General features: G+C 41.1%; 1 protein-coding gene across 1 annotated transcript in view; it reads right to left on the reverse strand.

Annotated features, from left to right (window-relative positions):
- Positions 1 to 21,035, reverse strand: part of dnah2 (dynein, axonemal, heavy chain 2) — a 66,708-nt gene that overhangs the window by 2,040 nt on the left and 43,633 nt on the right. The window contains exons 61-87 of the mRNA XM_072376170.1: positions 19,906 to 20,038; positions 19,663 to 19,802; positions 19,118 to 19,328; positions 18,875 to 18,991; positions 18,635 to 18,776; positions 17,628 to 17,797; positions 17,139 to 17,255; positions 16,892 to 17,056; positions 16,229 to 16,351; positions 15,883 to 16,031; positions 15,652 to 15,718; positions 14,969 to 15,119; positions 14,683 to 14,831; positions 14,401 to 14,534; positions 13,565 to 13,709; positions 13,124 to 13,323; positions 12,758 to 12,884; positions 12,334 to 12,520; positions 11,911 to 12,059; positions 11,494 to 11,677; positions 11,137 to 11,327; positions 10,714 to 10,905; positions 10,152 to 10,336; positions 8,988 to 9,222; positions 5,651 to 5,802; positions 5,083 to 5,197; positions 1,651 to 1,827 (exon numbers count right to left, since the gene is read on the reverse strand). Of these exons, the coding sequence (XP_072232271.1) occupies positions 1,651 to 1,827; positions 5,083 to 5,197; positions 5,651 to 5,802; positions 8,988 to 9,222; positions 10,152 to 10,336; positions 10,714 to 10,905; positions 11,137 to 11,327; positions 11,494 to 11,677; positions 11,911 to 12,059; positions 12,334 to 12,520; positions 12,758 to 12,884; positions 13,124 to 13,323; positions 13,565 to 13,709; positions 14,401 to 14,534; positions 14,683 to 14,831; positions 14,969 to 15,119; positions 15,652 to 15,718; positions 15,883 to 16,031; positions 16,229 to 16,351; positions 16,892 to 17,056; positions 17,139 to 17,255; positions 17,628 to 17,797; positions 18,635 to 18,776; positions 18,875 to 18,991; positions 19,118 to 19,328; positions 19,663 to 19,802; positions 19,906 to 20,038 (4,207 nt within the window). The remainder of the gene's footprint in view (positions 1 to 1,650; positions 1,828 to 5,082; positions 5,198 to 5,650; positions 5,803 to 8,987; positions 9,223 to 10,151; positions 10,337 to 10,713; positions 10,906 to 11,136; positions 11,328 to 11,493; positions 11,678 to 11,910; positions 12,060 to 12,333; positions 12,521 to 12,757; positions 12,885 to 13,123; positions 13,324 to 13,564; positions 13,710 to 14,400; positions 14,535 to 14,682; positions 14,832 to 14,968; positions 15,120 to 15,651; positions 15,719 to 15,882; positions 16,032 to 16,228; positions 16,352 to 16,891; positions 17,057 to 17,138; positions 17,256 to 17,627; positions 17,798 to 18,634; positions 18,777 to 18,874; positions 18,992 to 19,117; positions 19,329 to 19,662; positions 19,803 to 19,905; positions 20,039 to 21,035) is intronic.

Consider the following 21,035-nt stretch of genomic DNA (forward strand, 5'->3'; position numbering starts at 1 on the left):
TGGGTTGTCAATGTTGATCTGCCAGCGACAAGCCTTTAAGCCAGGGTGGGAAGTAGAAATAAACAACTCTATCTGTGTATGAGAGAGCAAGTATTGCAGAACACGCCACTCTAGCCACTCAACCTTTTCTGATTCTGCGTCACCAGTGTGTTTTGTGTAAGCACACACTGATGTGGCACTGATCCCACTCTGTCTGGTCTGTATGAATTGTCAAAGAGGAACAGCAACGGGTTAACAAAAGCCTCTATTTTGCCTTAATGAGGCAGTGACTTAAAAATGGCTACAGGCACAACCAAACGGGCCATAAGACATTTAAGTATTTCGCTGCAAGCTTAAAATATCGATTGGTCAAAAACATGAAAAATATCCAGCTAATACATAAAAAAACAGTCTGATTAATAAATATACATATGTTGAAGTTCAGTTTAAAAGTAACATATTATGCCACCGCCTTTCTTTTTTTTATTCCAACTTGACACAATTTTCTGAGGTCTTATTGAAAAAAATGAGATAGGGTTAGGTCAAAATATCTGTTGGTTTAAGCTCAGTGGCCTTTCTCTTACCCCTACTGAAACACCTCTCCTGACACCAGGCTTTTTGGAGGGGGTGGAGAGTAAGCAACGACTCAGCCCCCCACCACCTCCCTTTATTTCCTGCGCTTGTTGCTTGGGATGTTGAGAGAGGCAACAGCTTCTCCTTGCAATGACAGAAGTTTTCAAACAGAAAGTAGCTATCTCTGACACAACCGAGCAGTTGTATCAGTTTGAACTGGAGTCAGACCCTGAGCAAGGAGCTTCAACAGCATGTCGACTTAGTTTATGTATGTTTGTACATTGGTTGGGGATATGCTGTCATATTGGCTGTCGATGACACAAGTTTACATCATACGGTGTCTTTATGTACGTTATCTGTCATCAAAATCTGGGCTTCCAGTGTGAAATTTAATCTAGTAAATGCTAACAAAGTGAAGCTATTCCTCCAGTCATACCAAAAACACTCTAGCTCTCTATGTAGATATAGAAAACAACTCTATTGATCCGAGACAGAAACTGTTTAGCTAGGTAGCTGCGAGTTAGCAACAGAAGCTAGTAAACAATGCCTTCTCATCAACAGTAATGGACAAAGCTGGAGATATACACAGCATAACTTGTGGTAATGTATGTGTACATTTAAACTTTTTGGGTTAAATTCATTTCAATAAATACTTGGAGGCCTATATCTTTACTAGAAACATCCCAATGATGCAGTTACACTGACAGCAGTACACATCATTAAATGCAGCAATGACAGTGGGGGGAGAACAGCACAAAAAAAAAAACATCACTTCGACTTGACATGAATGACTTACCAGTCAAATTAGTCAAGGTCTAAACCCACAACACAGAGCGTTGTGAAGTAACTGACTGCAGGAAGTGGAGATTAATTAACTGTCTGTGCATGAAAGAGTAAGAAGTGTTCAACAGGGTGCATTGGCCAAACCCCTACAGCGGGTTACAGCAGAGTATTTCTGAAAACCAGCATTCCTCCAGATGTTATAATGTGTGTCTGTGTGCTGTGAAGTGTCCTCTTTACATGTTCATATTTCATCTTTAATACTCAGCTAGAAAATCATATCATTAACATGAATGGACTTTATGTGTGAGCGCTCACGTTGCGTTGGCGAGCAGAGGACTGCAGCACAGCGGTGAGGAAACCGTTTGGAAAGGTGAAGCCGGACAACCAAAACAAAATGGGGGGCTGGACCGTTTCTGCCCAACGTGCAAACTGATGGACTCGCTGGCAAAGATCTCTGGTCCATGATGCCAGGGGCTTCAGAGAAGGGTATGCCTAGAGGACAAAGAGAAGGAGAAGGAGAAAGAGACATGACAGCTCCGCAGTCACTTCACGCTTCCAAGTGTTGGCAGCTACTCATAATAGCAATAATGCTGTTGCACTGTCTCTTGTCAGCACACAAATTAACACAGGAATGATTGTGTGAAACCTGTGTCGAGGTGTCAGTGTTGTTTCCGTCTAGTGTGCTTGTACATTTGATCATTCTTTTCATTCACTGTAATGTTAACATTGAAGAAGACTCAAAACAACTCAAAAACTTTTGTCTTGTGGCATGTGCTGCACCTGAGGTGACTTGTAAAATTGAATGAAATCATGTTGTGGTTGATTTTCTTTTGCAATTTCAATACTTCTTCCAATAAATCAATTAGCGATTTTGTCAGCAATACAATAGAGTGCAAAAATCTTAAACCTCCGTTTATTTGTTTTATATATGGCTAGAAAAAAAAAAAAGAAATAGGCACCATTATTTACTGAAACATGTGCAATCATAAAAGGTAAATGCAGTATATAAGGCAATAAAAGACTTCGTACAGTTCTAACAGGGTTGAAAGTCATATGATATAACCACCTTTATTCATCAACACAGCCTGAACCCTGAAAGCTTTCTTCTCATTTCTTTAAGTAGTCTTCAGGAATAGTTCTCCAGGCTTCTTAAAGCACATTCCAAAGCTCCTATTTGGTTGTTGGCAGCCTTTTGTTCCATTCTCTGTCAAGATGATCCCACACTGTTTCAAAAATCTTGAGGTCAGGGTCACTGATTTTCAGGCCACTTCTTGTGTCATTTGGCATACCTCAGCCCTTTCTCCCTGTTTCCCTTCCTTAATAATGGCTTCTTGACAGCCTTCCATGGAGACCATTTCTGATGAGGCTTGAGCTAACAGTCGATGGATCAACTGAACCTTCAGGTGACTCTCTCAGGTACCTGTGTCTTTGTTGGAATTCTGCCCGTTTTATAAGGACATCTCTTTCAGATACTGTTAACCTGCAGTAGATAGTGTTTTAGGCCTGTCACTTCTTCTTTTGTTCTCCATTTGTCCAGTTTTCTCAGTTTATTGAGGGACACACTGTACATCATGCCATGATATGCCAAGCTTAAACAATCAAACTCATTCTTTGTCAGGGAAAATAACACAGCTTTATGTTCCAAATCATTTCAGTAAAAGTTTGCTAATAACTATTGTGTGAGACAGAAAGAGCTACACTGATCCTTTGTCACAGACTTTTAAAAATATATATTCATTAATCAAACGTATTTCATCTGTGCATGTGCAATACTTTCAGCTGTCTGCTTTGAGAACAATCCGGACCCACGCATTCACACACAAGCTAGATGTTTCGCACAGTGAGGGCTGCAGGCTTGGAAAAATCAATCAAAACATGCTTGTAACATTTACTGAAAAAATACAGTTTACTCGTAAATTTTGCATTTCTTCTACCCACAAGTTTTCAGAAGAAAGCAGACACAAAATGGCAGGAGGCGAAGAGGCAGGCTGGGCAATATTAAAGCCATGAGTCTGTGAGCTCAGAACTAATGACAGGCTACCATGCCAAGGAGGGGCGGGGAAGAGAGGGATGAAGAGATGGAGGGATAAATAAGCAGGACTGAGAGTGAATGAGGGGCCGCTGTCGTTGCTTGGACCAGATGAGGCATGAAGACCCAGAGAGAAAAAAGAGAGCACAACGGAGGTAATACTTCAGCATTTATAAAAGCATAAGATACAGGCACAGGGAGATGAAGCAGGCAACGAGTGACACAAAGTGCACAAAAAGAAAAAAAAGAGCAAGACACAAATTTGAAAAGATCAAGAGATGGATAAAAGCCAGAGAACGAAAAAAAAAAAAAAGAAAACAATGAGTTGTCCAGTTTACAAGTGGTCAGAACAATAGAGACGCTCAGCTGGAGGCAACAGCCTTAATGGCGATTCAATATTCCTATAAAAGGAAGTTGATACACACACGCACACACACACGGTAGATTGAGCAGTAATAAGCCGCTGGCCTCAGCACAATGAGCTCAGGGTCTTATTAAGAAAGTGGAGCAGGCCTTGGAAGGTTTACTTTGCTTATTACAGTACGATTAGCCCACAGACACTGCCTTTGTTCAGCCACTGAGGGCCCAGATATGCTCCATCTCATTGAAGTCCACACAAACGTACATTTGCAAGCACTGGCATACAGTACACCCAAAGTAAGAAAGACACTTGAATATAAACACAAACTGCTCTGACCCCCACTGACTCATAGATACATGCACACACACTTTCATATGTAGCCAGAATCTATTCAAGCCTTTGACCCAAGATGACAGCACCCTGTGTTCTCGCTCCACTGTAAAGAGGGGTCTGGTGATAATGAAGCCACAGAGGAGGATTTGGACACAGCTGGAATGCTGCCAGAGTGCCATCACAGAATGTGTGTACGTGTGTGTGTGTGTGTGGTTGGAGAGACCTGAACAATAAGCGTGTGTCTGTGTAGTCAGGCAGGGTCATGTATAAATACACCTTTAATAACAGATCAGTGAGCGAGCACAGAGACATGCCTGCAGCTGTTGTAATGGCTCATGGAGGACAACTAGATTAGTGTTGATCAGATCATAATCACAAAGATTAATATGCAAGACTCTAGACTGGAAATATGTAAGGCCTCTGTTCAGTGGCAGCACACCATGACAATCTATTGTAGCTGCTGCAGAGAAAGGTTTAGATGCAAATGAAGTCAGAATACTCAAAGGAAAAATTAACATAGCAGCTTGGCAGTGATATTAGCGGTTGAACACTGCTTTATCATACAATACACTGCAGCCAAACCTTTGAGGCCTATATTTGTTTTACTCCTTACCTTGGAACACACTGGCTTTGTCACCTTGTCAAAGCTTTTGTTCACTCTTTAAACACAGTATTCTCAATTCCAGTACCAGGCATCTCAATAAAACTGATCATTACCTCACTTCTTCACTCTCGTTTGTCTGCTGTCAATTTTTCTTAGAAAAGAAAGATAAAAAGAGAGCAGCAGACGCTTTCTCTAAGAAAACCATCTTGCATACTGCAACTGCATCACCAGTGGAATAATTATCCCACATAAGAAGTGCAAGCACACCTGCATATTAAACAAGTGAGAAATTGTAAGTGGATGAAAACATAAAGTTTTGAAAGTATTGAAAACAAAACCAGAGAACAAGTGCAAAATATAAAATGTTTTAAATGAACTCCAAGTTCTGTACAAAATAGCGGATGCTTTGTGTGTTCGCACCTTCTCCCAAAGTGGCGGCACCCGGGCGTCATAGATGCAGTTGAAGGTCTCCTCCATGCTTGACGACATGACCACAAAGCCTTTAATCCCCCTCTCCAGCTCCACCAAAGATGAACTAAGACACGAACGCAGCCAAAACAACAAACAGCAAAAGCAGAAATGTTCCTTTCAGAAAGTTCCTTTTTCATTTTACCCGTTGGTTTAACAATAACGGGTGAATTTTACACACTTTTGACTTTTTAAACAGCACAATCTTATACATATTTTCACATGAAAAAGGTGCATAGATGACCTGAACTATGTTCAAATAACAGGCCAATAAGTCAGCGTTGTCATTTATAGTTTTGCCTCATAGTAAAATGGTTGCCTCATGGTTAAAATTCATAAAAGAAGACCTAATCCTACAGGTGTGTGTCTATCGGGCAGTAAAATGATTACTGATATTTATTTGTGTTCAGCTATTGTCGATCAAGAATTTGACCAAATTTGAAACTATAGCACAAGACCAATGAGGGTCTGATGGTTAAAATATTAGAAGCACAAACATGCCAACACACAAAGTACGTACACGATGGTGTCCAGTAGAGAATTGTATCTCTGGATCTCTTGCAGCAAGACCACGTTGAGAGGTGAAGGGTTGTGCTGAAGGAGGAGCCTGGTGCCCTCGTAGTCAATCAACGCTGGGATTTTCCCACGGACATCAGCAAACAGCTCCAAGACCTAGAAAAGCAGATGTGACCGGTTCACCTACATTGGCTATTACTTTTGATACTAAAACGTAAAGACGCACACTCTCAATATACTACAGAAAAAAAAAAAACTGTCAGAATCTAGCAACCACAAGCACCTCTAAAGATATCTGCACTATTACAGTAACTTATTATCTAAAGCACATAGAGAAACTAATGTGAAATACTTTCAGGAGGAATCCTCACAGGTGATTATCACATGACTTTCAAAACAAAACAGTACAGGTTTGATCTCAAGAGACAGCTCCAACTGAGCCTGAAAAGTCCCTCTTCAGGCCTATCCCAATACTTTACAAAAGTATGCCCCTAATTCCAAGATCTGTATCTTGTTACACTGATGACTGTTAGCCAATGTTAAGTAACCACATGGATGTCTGAGTACCTCAGGGAAATAACAAGCAAATGTGGCTGGCCATTCCAAATATGTATTAAATTATGAGCGATCCGTGTCACGTTACACACACAGTGGTGAAAAAGAAAGAGCAGCACTTGGTCACTACATCAGCCCAATCCAAACAAGAAGGAAGAGAATCCAAACTACAGCACATATAGGAGATTAGAATATGACATGCTGATTGTTTGAGCCAAGGTTTTCCCCCCTCTGACTTCAAAACAGAACGATTATAAACTGAGTAAATCTAAAAAACAAGCTGGGCTGACAGATAGCATGCCTCAACATGAGCACTGGATCGAATTGATATGCCAAAAAAAAATGCATCACATCTGTCACTATGCTAGTGTTGTGGTAGAAAATCATAGGCAGCACAGTGGGAGCTGGCGGCATAAAATCTGAACCTTAGAAAGGTAGTAGGGGGCCAGGGGTGTGACCCCTGAGAGAAAATTCAGGGAAATAAGCCTGAACAGAAATATCTTGTGAACTTTAGGGAAACAAATCACAGTGGTGGAATATAATTGACTATTTTTACTAAAGTATTGAACTAAAGTACAAAACAGACCTGTCTCAGGATTTTTAAATAATTTATTATGCATACTTCTTCCTGCTGATACATTTCTTTTTAAACTTTGTAGTTTTTCCAGGAATATTCAGCTTAGTCTGTCTTTAAATTATTTTGACATCTTAGTAGGACAGAACGTAAAACCACTCAATTGTTACTTATAAATCAATTGCTAAAATGATGTGCAGATCAATGAAGTCAGGACCTCCTGGTCGATATGTAATATACAGGCTCCCCCTCAAGCAATTACAACAATATGTGACTACATACTTACAAAATAATTGACCTTTTAATTAAGTATAGCCTCTATAGGTAACAACCATTCTCTATCTTTCAGGTAACAATGATTGCTCTATCAATCATTGTTACCTGAAAGTGTAAGAACACAGACCATTTGATGCCACTGTTAGTACAGTTTCCTTTCGTCAGTTTTTCTATGCAATAAATAAAAGAGACGAGCAGTGAATTTTTCATGAAGCACTGCCACGCCAGTTTCATATGCCACGACAATTTTATGTCCAACATTCCCTGCGTAACGGAGAGAGGCTTAAATTATGTGCCAGGCTTCTGCCTCATTGCAATTTATCCTGCATCACACATACGTGTTCTCTCAGTATCTGCAACTTTGAGCCTGGTGAAACCCAAACCTGTAGGTCTTCCACATGGACTGTTTTACTGGCTTTCTGGTTTATGGCTTCCAACAGGGCCTGTCTGGAGATCTTTTTTTCTATAACAACTAATCGCATTCATGTGTACAGTTAATTGTTATTAAGTGCAAATGTATTTCATCATACAATCTGTTTAAGTGCTTGACAAATAAAAAATCTTAAATGCTAAACTCACACAAATGTACAACCAGCGGCTAAGCTTTGCTCTTGAAGAAAATAGCCTTATTGTGAATGGATTTACTACAATTCTAAAACTCATAATCAGCCTTTAAGTGTCAAGTTAGGATGAGGCTCCAGGATAACTATTTTCTGAATGTTGTATAAAATGTTCAGTGTCTTACAATAGAAATAAAACCCATTTCTCCCTGCCTCTCTTCATGACTTACAGCAATTGGTCCAGTAGGAAGTTATCAGTTATGAGTTCGGCTGCAGTAAAAACCCTTATTCAGTACTGGGTACTGAGCCATTTGTTCTTTCTGATAGAAGTTGTCAAAAAATGTGGTGCGGTAACGTTGGACATGAAGATGGAGTGAGGACTGTAACTACAAAGTTTCTTTGTGGCGGCGTTAAAGGGAGATTACGTTAAAACATGATCACTGCATTAACTGTGACAACCCTGAAACCCAGAGCGTGATCTCCGTGTCAGTTCCACATTGTGATGAGCACGGGGGCTCAAAGTCTTTACAGAGAATCATGAAAAGATGGGTTGGTCTTCATCAAACTGAGTTAAATCAAATAATACCTTATTAATCTAAAAATGGGAAATCGCATAATCATTATTTGGATACCGTACCTATCAGGGCTTTAATCAAATAAACTGTGAAAAACTTAAGTTAGAGGAAAACCTAAATATGTTTGAACTGCACTGTGGGAGGTAGGAGGCAGGTCTGAGACATGAGCAGTCTCTGTAATCTCTTAAAACTATGATGTACCATTATTCTACAGCTGAGCCAAACTCTTTAAGAAGGTGGCATTGCTGGTGATGTGATTTTGAGCCTTTTAAAAAGGTTGGATGCAGCTCAGAAGGTTTTAGTATAGCTTGTCCAAAATACTGTTGAGTCTTGTTCTGTGTCTCTGTTCCTCACTACAACAAGTTTTCAGCTGAGACACACTAACGTTAAGAGCCACAGTTTGGGGAAATGTTATAATACTCAACTGAACTGAAACACCACTGTTTGCCTATGGGTTTTTGTTTGTTATGGACATGCAAAAGCGTTAGTGTTGCCGATTGCAACAGTGGGTGTCTGGTAGGCATCAGCATCATTAGCAGCAGCACTTGCGGTCACTGACTCTCCAGAGTAGCTACTGCTGCCTGTGGCCGCTGCCACAGCCTCAGTGTTAGTTTTATGCTTGGTTTGCTTGATACACTGTCGGCTGTATGTTCTTTGATGAGAACAAAAATCTAAACTCACTGATTCAAAGACTATGGAGAGGTTTCTTCTTCCTGATTCATACTGCAGTCAAGAAAAAAAAAGTGGCACATTTCCAGTATCTCCTGTAATGAACTGTGGATCAACTCTCCACATCCTCACCGTATCCTCTCGACTGGGGCCGGCACCTGCAGTAGGGGTGCTGGTGACCTGGGGCTGCAGGGAGAGCAGGGTGTCAAATAGCGTCCTGGTCTCCGCTATCTGGCTCGCGATATCGGCATTAGGGTGCTGACCAAACACCTCAGGGTGTTCGGTGGATGGCAGCACGTTGATATACTCCTTATAGGTGGACTGGGGACCATCATGGGGGATAAAATAGGAGGGTAGGCTTGATAACCTGACAAGAAAAAGAGGGATGAAAGTGAGTTATCAGAAACAGAAGTGTGCAGTTACACAGTAAATAAAGTAAATAAATAAAACAGTAAATAAAACAACAGAACATATTTGCATTATCTCATCTGTGTACATGCTACAGAATTTAAGCTGTGTTACAGTTCAAAAAGATACTTTTCATTTGTTCCATTACAATCAAAAACACTTTTTAAATAAAAAAAAAAAACAAGTCTTAAGGAGCGCTTTTTTATTCCTGCAATTTAATTTCCCAGAAGAGATTACTTTAATCTCACCAAATAAAATTCAAGAGCAGCAATACAAAACCTTTTGGCTACAAAGAACAATAATAAACTCAAGTGTTTGTGTACTGAGGATAACACTTTGCTGAGCCCAGCTGCATGAAGTGGTAATGTTGTCTTTCTCCTGCAAGACACTCACTGCTCATCAAGGCAGCTGACAACATCCGTCCCATAAGTCATTCTGCCTAAAAGACATATTCATTAAATGTCGGAAATGTCTCCTTGTATTTCTGAGAGCGGTTACTTTAAAACAATGGAGTTAACAAAAGACGAGCGAAAGCAATTAAAACAAAGGGCATCTTGACATGGCTCATGTTCAGTGTCAAGCAGTCTGGCGCTCTTGTGGTAATACTCAAACTGCCCTCTTGGTGGTGCTAGCACTCTGTGAACAGCAATGAGCTTCGGCAAGCCACAGGTTGTGTCCACCAGAAGATAAATTACTTCTTTTCAAGTGAATTGCATGAATTTACGCTTAGAAATATCTAAACATTTTCACATAAATAATCATAAAAAAAAAACATTTTTGTGTTTATGAAAACCCAAATTCCCCAAATTATTGGTATCAAGTATAGGAATTTTCACTGCATCCACAAATCGTAGCCAAAGATGATGTGGCATATTTTACTCAACTTACTTAAAGAAGGGTTGGTTTATGGCAGCTTCACAGAAGTAGTCATTGATGTATGTGGTTAGAAGACGTCTGTCGCAGTCGTCTGTGACATGACCGCCATAGATGACACCAGCAATAAGGTACTTCATCGCATCCCAGGGAATCTCCTCATATTTATCCAGGTACAAACAGAGGAGGTTCTCACTCACCTACAAAAGGCATTCAATTGTGTCACTTGCATTTTGTTGACTGTTGATTGTTGGTGATATTGTAGTCTGACACCATGAAACACTGCTATTAGCACAATAAACTAATCTGTCGTCATTCATTTGTGTAAACAGCCGTCACTCAAACAAGATATAAAATGATTCCATTTGTAATTTGGAGTGGAATAGAAGGAACATCACTCACACATTCTAACCAGTCAATAGATTTTCATCCCACTCAAGGAACATCTTCTCAATGTAATTCAGCAGTTGTCAACACCAGTATGTTGATTGGATTAAATAATAGCAGTGTTTCTGTTTTTGTTCCTAGCTTTCTAGCAGATGCCACTGTTTCTTTCTGTATCAGATGAGGCCCAAACCTCGAAGTCAGAATCGTTGAAGCCATAGACAATGTTCCAACCCATCTGCCGAAACTTCTTCCTTTCCAGCAGGATGCTGTGAAAAAAGCAGAGGGAGAAGAGGAGCTTCCTGTAGAGCGGGGGTCTCGAGCAGCGGCAGAACTGAGCTTCTGTCACCAGTTGGTACAGACGCTTCATGTTGGCTTTCACACCCTGGAGACAACAGGGTGAGCAGTGTTAGGACTACTGAGGAGTGTTACATGGGTGCTGTAGAGTAAAGTATGGGTTAACAAATAAAACTCAAATGTACATAATGTACATACCAAAGAAATCGCAATTTTAGAGATTTGATATAAATTTGATATAGATATAAATATATTATATTATACTATATATATGCATCCCTGTAGAACCACACGACCACATGCATGAGATCTCTTGTACCTTTGGTGGTTCGGTTGTCATCTTGATGCCAGCCTGCAGGATGGTGATGGGAAACTCGGGATGTGGCGAAGAACTGAGCCAGAGTCTAAATTTTGGATGGGAATTCTGAACTGACAGCTCCTTAATAATCTTGTCCAGGTCAGGCATCCATGAAAGGGAGAGGTGGCAGTTGGCGAGAAACACCCAATGACCTAGGCAATGAAAAAAGCACTTTGATAAGGTGGTATAACTTGTTCGTATATCATGTGCAGCTGTGTTTGAGTGTTAAAATGCTCATGTAGTGACCATTAAAGGAAAGAATAATCTAATCAGTCAACAACTGGTTAATTGAAACTAAGACAGCGATTGGTCCCGTACCGTTCTTGACTCCCTCCTCTATCATGGTCTTGGCAATGGGCGCCTGCCCTTGGCCCAGAGAGAGAGCATGGAAGTGTTTGCTCATGCCAGAGGCCTCGGCCAGCTGCAACAGGGCACCTGTGGGATCCACTCCAGGGGACAGAACGAAGATCAAAGGAGTACAGCAGGTGGATTCCTCCACAACCTGAGGAGAAGACAAGAGGGATTAAGGAGAAAAAAAAGAGAAGATGGGCCAAAAAAAAGTCCCTGTCGAACGTCAGTTCAGTGAGTTGTGGACAAGAATAAAAATAGATCAACTATATCATATATATATATATATATATATATATCTATCATATATATAAATTCAAACACTCAAATTAAATATTCCGAATGGAAGAAACTATAGGAATAAAAAGGATAACGGCTGACACTCACTGACTTCATGTCGAGAACTGGTGGCTCTACGAAGCGAGAGCCGAGGTGGTTAATAATGAAGGAGGTGATGCAACAAGAGACACGGTCCTGGCGTAGAGAACGCACTATCAGTATCTTCTGGAGATCATTACAGTTATTCTCCAAGTCACCTAAAAGAAGAAAGAACCGTGGAATTCAGGGGTGAAGGGGGGCAGATTGGATATAAAAGGGTGCAAGATAGCAAGACAGCTCAAGTAGACACATCCCCTAGTAAAATCATTAAAAAAGGTTGGTGAACAAATAACATAATTAAGAAGCAATTACAATTTGGTAAGAGAGTTAAACTCTTTTCCACCTCTTCCATGAACCAAAAACAAAGTCGGAAATAGCCTTTGCGCTCTGCAATCACAAAAAGTTGCTGAAAATGCAGAAGGACGAGCAGACCTGGGAGTGTGGTGTTCTCGGGCTCAGCGCTTGTGAACCAAAGATTCCAGTCTCGAGGATACTGTTCAAAGGAGGCCACAATGCCATGGAAGTTGGGCAGTTTATCCAGCTCTGTGATGTTATCCCAGCTGGAGTCCGCTAACCAGCTGGCACATGGGTTATCCATCTGATCTTCCTTATCAAGTACCTAAAAATCCATCAATTAGCCACTATCGAGACTATCCTTCCATTAGTGTATCAATAGAAGTCTGAACTGCTCACACATCAATCATACAGAATCATGCCTGTTCCAGGAATATCAAATAATTTAGTCTAATGACTGATGATGTTCCAAGCCTTTGAAAAGAAAAGGTTTGTCCTGTTGGACTATCTTAAATCAAACGATGAATAAGTGTGATGTTTGCGTGCAATCTATGCATCTTACAAGTCCTCCTCGAAGGAAGAAGCTGTACTCATCCATGTTGAGTTTGCCAGACACTTCCAGGATCTTGGCACACATCTGGAAGCTGAAGAGCAGCTTGTGAACCTCAAACAAACCACGACATGTGTACCTGCAGCAGACAACACATCAGAGCCAGAATCACACTGAGTTAGCAACAGCAAGTTTGAAGAATGAAGCTTTTAGTTGGGCATACTACATTTATAATTATAATAGTCAAGTTAACTGATGAACCAACCTTTATTCAGTTTTATTATTTGGAAAACGCTCACTTTTATTTAATCAAAAATGGTCTTACTAAACAAAGGCTACATGCAAACGGACATTAAAAAGTCTTCTCTCAGTGCGTACTTGTACACAGAATATGTGTGGTAGTCATTGAGGTTGGCAATCCGTTCCTCCAGCTTGTAGCTCCGTTTGCTCTTTTCGATGCTGAGAAGAAACAGGTTGATGTAAGCATCCAGTGAGAACTGATACATGGGGTCGATGCGGCCCATGTCATTTAGAATGAAGAAGAGAATAGAGGCTCGTTGGGCACATGGACGGTAAGCCTGTTGAGAGAGAATGCTTTTATTCTTTAGTCCTTCACCATCCTTCCACCCTAAATCTGCTGTTGAACCACTTATTCTATCTTATTTATTTCTGACACGTACAGATCTATCAACAGCAATGTATTCATTTTAATCATTGCTGGTACCAGGCGGATCCTCCTATAAATAGGTCAAGCTTGAGAAAGGAAAAAAATAAATAAAAAATCCCCAATGCCTTTATCACCTCATCTCCCCATCTTACCTCTCTTGCTGAGTCGATCTTGAGCTCAGTCTGTTCACTGCTCTCCAGCTGCTCTGAAACTTCAGTGGCTGTCACTTTAGACGTCTGCAGGGTGTTTACCAGCTGCACATCATCAAGCAGCGAGCCAGTCGCCTCATTCAGCAGCCTATTAGAGCAAATACACACATTTGAAAAAAATAAGGTTAACTCCAACAGAGCCTAAGACTGTAAACATAACAAAATCAAGGAAGGAAAATGTGTTTCAGAAATTTAAGACGGGAATCGATTAAAAACAACCTTAAAGGACAACCTTACAAAAGATAGTTCCATATTTAAAAGACAAGATGGCTGAAGTGTACATAACAGGATGAAGAGGGCCTGTGATGTCCATCGCTGATGATCTTTTGCTAATACCTTCCTCTGTGTGACCATTAATGTCATAACAGAAAGGTGAAGCTGGTAAACAATAAGCAGAATGAGATCATGTCAAAAGCTTGTGGTCTTGTAAGGCTGCTAAATGAGATTTAAGGCTGGGTAGGCTTTTAAACAGGAGTCTCCTATCTGAAGAACCTATTGGCGAGACACTAATCTGTGACATTAAGTGTCACTTTGTGAAACAATTTTCTTATGTTTTTTGGCACTTAAATAAATTCAGACTTTAATTAAGTGGCTCTTTGGCAAATGGCTGTACTATGATCACCACTGCTTTTAAAAAGGATTTCTCCACAATCAGGAAGTGGGAAAACGCAACTTCAACTGCTGTAACTGTGACTGAAACTAAATTCTGCCTACTGTGCAAAGGAAATATGAATAAAAATGAAAAAGGTCACAGTGTCTCAAATGGCTGGCTGGACAACCTGAGGATCTCATCCTCCAGGTCCTGCAGGCTTTTCTTGCCAGCAGCAATGCTGATCACCAAAGAGTCCTTCTGCTGTTCCAGCTCTGGACGCTCCTTACGTACCACAATTCCCAGCAGCTGGGCCTCCAGACCCTGCACACAATGCACATAAATCCCGCTGAACTGGCATATTGTATTAGCACAAAAAAAAAAGAGTCACAAAAAGAACAGTATCATCAGAAAAAAAAATGGAAAAAAACACAGAAAATGCATTTTCTTTCATAAACACGTGCACACACACCTGCTCCTTGACAGCAAAGTTGACTATGGTGGTCTTTGAGGAAATCTCTGGTGTGTAGTGGGGGTTGGACAGTTTGGTGGTGATGTAGAACCTGAACTCTGGATTGTATTCCAACTCCTTATCGCCGAGTTTTAACATCAGCCTGCCACCTGGGAAAGGAACCACAAAAACAGACCCAGACACACAGTGGATTCAAGCACACCCACATAGTTACCGAAGAAAACTTTATCAGTTTGTATTTCAGTTAGTCAATTTGCCTGTTTTTGTTGGTGCATGTGTCTCAGACCTATTCGTGTCAGGGACTTGTTGAGAATTGGGTTGAGAGAAGGGTCCAATTCCTCCTGGACGTTCTGCAGCAACACAGGATTCCCAAACTGGATGGCATTTTCCAGTACCCGCAGGAAATCTGGCATTTGAAGGTCTACTACCTTCAGACCCTGGACGTGTGGCAGGGAAGAGACGAAATAAAGACACCATCATCCCATACAAATAGCCCCTTATGTAACCACACAAAATCTAGAGTTTGATTCAATCCAATTCAATTAGACCTTCAAGACTGCTTTTATTAGGTAGGTCAATTTATCTATTGGGAGGCTCAGGCAGGCAGTCCTCTCAAGTTTAGCATTCATTTGTGGGGAATCATTAGTAATTTGGTGGCACCTGGACTCTGGACTGATGAATTGTAAGAGATGTGATAGACTGACTAAAGTAAAAGGTTAGATGGAAAAAGGGAAAAGGGTCTTGGGTGGCTGATGCCGTAATAAAGAGAAATAAATGAGAGTGGACGTTCCAACGGCAGTGAATGTACATTATATATAAATTCGGTAAAGCCTTAGTAGAGAGGCTTTATAACAAAATTATGAGAACATTGTTAAATAAAAAATAATAATAAACCCCAAGTATCATAGAGGGAAGCCAGTAATTTCCCCGTCTGCAAGCACATGGACACTGCTGCAGTCTTGCTCTTACCTTTTCTGATTCCATATTTTTAATCCACTTCAGAGCTTGGCCTTGAGGGTCAACTATCAGTGGCCATCTTGAGAAGGAGGATGACATAAATCAAGTCAGCTTTTATTTACGGCATGCAACGTGTTTTCAAAATGACCTACAACCAAATCTAAACACAGAAACACCAAAAATCCCAAAAGCATTTCAAGTTTTAAGCTTCGCTGGGGTCCAGAATGCTTTCTGTGCGCTGACCGGTTTCCACGGGTGATGACGACTCCGTTCTCAGTAGAGAACGCGTCAGAGGGCAGGCCCTGAATATTCCAGTCTCTCACCGCTGTTGGTTTGGACAGAAAAACAGAAAAACTGAATCCTGGTGAGCATGGGATTTGCGAATCCAGAACCTGAAGAAGGGCAAATAGGTGGCAAGAAGGAAAGAAGGTGAGACACGAAGAAGACGGGTTTTATTTGACAGGCAACTGTGAAAATGCAATCTTTTATTTCTGCTTGTCATTTTAGAAGGACACCGTATGCATAAACTTTTTTGTTTTACATTTAACCAAAGATGAGGATGCATATGTTTCTTTGGTGTGTGTCAGACCTCTTTCATCCAGATGGCCAGCAGCTCTTCTCTATAATTGGACAGGAAGGGTCCCATGTAGGACAGGAAAGACGCTGCCAGCAAACAGTCTCCCACAAGGTATCCCATGTTTTCTTCAAGACCCTGAAGCACAGAAACCCAGATCACATGAATATGGATGTGTGGCAGAATGAGTGTGCCAGAAAATGGCAACTCGAAGGGCCCAGTTTTCAGGTTAATATGTTTGTCTGCTGTCCACTGAAGTGACAAATTAACCTTATTTACTCTTCTAATTTACTAATAAATTCAATTTAGTAGTATTTTCTGTGTAGCAGCAACAGTGTTCAAAGTAGTTATTTTCTCTGAATTCAGTTTTCCAGTAGTCTCTTTATCCATTCATGTGTATGTATGTGTCATGATGAAGACCAAAAGCTAAAAGGACACCAACTGATCTGGACCTACGGTCACATTCAGGACCAAGTTGCTGCCTTCAGTGGTCCAAATTTTTTTGAGGGTTAAGACTTGGCTTTAGAATTCAGGTTAAAATGAAATCATTGAGCTGTGGTGAGACATTCAGTTGTGGTTGTTAAGGTTAGGCTAAAGGACCAGGAAGTGTATTTTGGCAGGGGAGTTTCTTCATGGGATAAAGAAACAAACGTGTGTATGAGTGTGTGTCCGGCTCACAGCAACTCGCTCATCCCAGCGAACCCTCTCTCCAGCAAGTCCCGTCACCAGTTTGCCAGCTCGGTCCAGTTTCACCTCCATGTCATCCGATTTCTTTCTCAAACTGTCCTTCATGGCCAGTTTCTCACTATGCTGTTTTTTCAACTGATCCAGTTTCTCTGCCACCTGCTCACACACAGCACTTCTATCAGATGAGTTCATGCGTTAACATCTATCAGGGTGTTACTAAAGGCCCTAAGCCTCATACCTCACGTAGTTTAGACTGGGCATCAGCCAGCGCAGCCTGTTTTTCTGCTAGCTGGGTCGTAGCAGCATTCAGCAGGGCCCGCTTTGGCTCTACCTCCCTGTGGATACGACCGTACACCTGGAGAGAAACAATACACAATCATGGCTACATTATTGCTTTTTATTTTCTCATTCAAACAGTTAATTATAAATGATGGTCTCACTGTTCTGTGGCTGGTGCATCTTTTTATCAAATGTTTTTTATTACGGTACTTATGGTGCACTAATGCACTAACAATTTAGTGTATGCAGCTCATTGTGGGTTTGTGCATTTATTTACATTTTATTAAAGTCTTCAATCTTCACGCACAAAATCACCAACTAATCAGCAATAATGAATTACGAACCAATGTGTCCATGATGTTTTCTGGTGATTACTCCTATCTGTAAGCATGTGCAGTTGTTTGGGTCCGTGTGATTGCGTGTTTGGAGCCAGCAGCCCCTCCCTTACCTCCATGGCTCTGACCCACATACAGAGGGACTTGGCAGCAAGTGACACTTTCCCAATGATTTCTGGCTGGAAGTCAGCTTGTCTGCAGTAATGGCCAATCTTCTTCAAAACACGATCTGATATATTATCCTTGTCAAAATGGATCAATGTTTTGATGAAGTTGGCCTCACCTGCCAGAAACATTTGAAGATCATATTGAAGTCTGATTAAGTTGAAATAAAAGTTTCCATTTTGATGTTATACTGGTTTTCCTATGTACTTCGGGACAATGCCAGTGAAAATGTGGATATTGATGGATCATATGGTGTACCCATTGAAACATAAATTAAGCATTAAGCAAATGGAAAAAAGGAGAGCTGCTAAAACTTTTGGTGCATTGAGTGTTGTAAGACTCCTTCTAATTAGAGATCCCAGGTTGTTATTGACTTCATAAACTCAATTAAAAATAACATGCCTCGTCTTCCTCTGGCATTCCAGTTGCTGTGCAACCGCTGTGCCTCATCAGTGCAGCAACCTCAGCCATGCCGGGCACAAAATTCGAGACATGCACCTTTACGGCAGTAAATAAGATCAGAAACGACAGCGAAATCAGCTGCGGTGACTCATGTCAATATTCTCTTCCACACATTTTGCGCTGTGGAAAGGAAGCACCTATATATAAACATATGTAACAAGGCCAGGTGCAAATTTAGCAGTGTGACTTTTGTCAAACACTGTTGGAACATTAGGCCAGAATTTGCGCTGCAACAGGAGCAAAGTGTTAATATATCGGAGCCCTGAGAATTCTAGGAACAAATAACACTCAACATGGGAAAAGATAAGAGAGAAAGTGTGATTTTCTTTGGCATTAATCAAGTGGCATCTGTCATTTGCCGTCCCCTTTTATCCTTGTTACGCGTTTCTTTTTTAGCCTAACTGTACATAATCTGTATTACTTTATCATTAATGTATTCATTTTCAGAACACATCATCCTTAGTTAAAATTCTGGACTACTGCTGCCTCTCACCCAGCTGTCTCTTGGCCTCCGCCCACGTAGGCTCTTTACCCAGAAGGGTCATGACAGCCTGCATCACCGTCTCCACCAGTGTTGGAGGACGGCCATACGACTTGATCTCTGTCATATCCTTCTTATTTAGAGACTCCAGAGCCTGACAGGAAGGAGTAAACAATGTGTGGATGTTGGAAGTTAGAGACAAGTTACAAGCATGACTGAAGCTTCCAAGATTAGAGCAGGACAAAGATCTACCTTCAATGCCTCTTCCAGGGCAGGCAGGGCCTTGTCCAGCTCTCTCTGCGCATTCTCAGCCATGGCTTTACACTCTAACTCTTCTGCCCCAATTTTCTCACCATGAGCAGTCACCATCTGAGCACAAACACAGGAAAATATACACCACTGGCGTCTTTCCTGTGACAGAACTACCACGCAGTTTTCCAAATATCTCAATCAAACATTACTTGTCTATAAGTTATTTGTGTGCTTGCCACTTACCTTCTGCTGCTCTCCAGCCTCTCTCTTTTGTTGTAAAATGACAGACAAGTACTGGTCACACTGTATCTGGAACTCGGCCACCTGCTTCTTGGCCTCCTCGAGTTCTACAGACATGGCCTCCACTTTCTCCCGCGTGTCACTGATTTTAAAAAGGCCATTACGCAGCTTGCTCACCTGCTCCCCCAGCTCACCACGTTTCTCCGCCAACAGCCTGGATAGATGCAAACAAAGGATCATTTAGAAGCTGACTGGAACAGAAACAGGCATTAAGTGGATGTAACGGACAGACAGACTTGTAAATGTTTACACATGAGAATCTAGCTTGTTCTGGTTTATCTCTATGCTGATGCATGCAACCCAAAATATCTAAAGTACTCACAATCTATGTATGCACACTGTTTACGCACTTCGGATTTTTACCAGGATCAGCTTAGTGCTTCTTAGAGTATCCAGTATACACAAGTGACGCATCCCAAGATGGTGTGTGGAAAGTGAAGAACAGTGGAGCAACAATTAGTGAAGGAGGGAGTGGAAAAGGTGCTTACTTTTTGTAGCCAGATACCAGCTCCAGGTAGTTGGTGGGTGTTACATAGTTATACCTCCTCAGCTCCAACTTCATCCTTTCGGAGACCTGTGCCACTGACTGGTGTGTGGTCACAAAGATACTGGCAACCTTTGTCTGGATCTACAATGTTATGCAGGACATGTAAAAAGGTCAATCTGACGCATCAGGTTGATCCTTACAGAGTTAATAGTGAAAAATTCATGTGTGCGTGTGCCTGCCGCACCCCCTCCAACGAGCCCAGCTCCAGTCCATCCAGGTACCTCTCAGCTACCTCCAGTAGGGCATCTTTAGGCCATTCACAGAACCAGTCAATGGTGGTGCAGTTGACCATCGCGGGGTACTGGAGGATGCGGTTCCTGAGTCATAAAGTTTTTAGTCAGATATAATTTCTTGCTACCCAAAGAACTGAAAGTATGTTTGACTGATGGTTAGGAGAACACAGCCAAAAAGAATAATTAATACATTATTATGCAGCAAAGTCATTTGTGCTCATGAAAGTCAAGTGCATGCTGCAGAATCACTCTGGTATCAAAATGTTATCTGCTCATGATGACTCACAAGTCACTAATCACGGTTACAGGACACCAGAAAAACAAACAAACTGTGTTAGGCCGACTAAAACTGGACTTTTAAAATTGATGTAAACGTTTGTTAGTTTGAGATCAAGCTTCACAACCAGACTAACACACACAAATAACTTTTTGCATGTTTTTGTCCAAACACTAAAGAGTAAGTGTGTATAAATAACAGCCAAATTCCCGATAAAGCTGCTCTCATTCACATTTTTTTTCTGCTTTTCCTCAGAAATTGTGCTTGAAAAAAAATCAGCCCATTGAGACAACATGTCGGCTTACAGCAGCTCAAAGCATTGTTCTACTCTGATCAAATCCAGATAGTATAACAACACTGTCATCTGACAAAATAACCACTGAAGAACCTAATAGGCATATTTGTATATATGATGATCTCTCACTGAGAGTTAGAAGCAGAAGAAAACATTTTTTCGCAGTGTTGAACATCAACAATCAGTCAAGTCGACTTTGCTCAAGTTAACGTATGATCGAGGAAGGACGGTGGTCTAATTAAATGGCTACATCACCGTATTGTGAAGTACAGAATATCAGCTTTACACCACCAGTAAAACTCTGTTTGTTCATCTGCAAACATTCAGTGACTAATATTCCGTTTCAAAGGGATAATGACATTGTGTTTGTCATTACAACACGGCTAAACAATTGCCTTGGATGTGCCAGCGTTCACGGATCGAAGCAGCAGCAACGATCTTTTTTCCTCATGCTCTCATTCCATTAGGAATATTATTATATATATTATATTAATAAACAATATGAACAA

The sequence above is a fragment of the Leuresthes tenuis genome, unplaced genomic scaffold (genome assembly GCF_036924035.1).
Source record: "Leuresthes tenuis unplaced genomic scaffold, fLeuTen1.0.hap1 SCAF_22, whole genome shotgun sequence".
Lineage (NCBI taxonomy): Eukaryota > Metazoa > Chordata > Actinopteri > Atheriniformes > Atherinopsidae > Leuresthes > Leuresthes tenuis.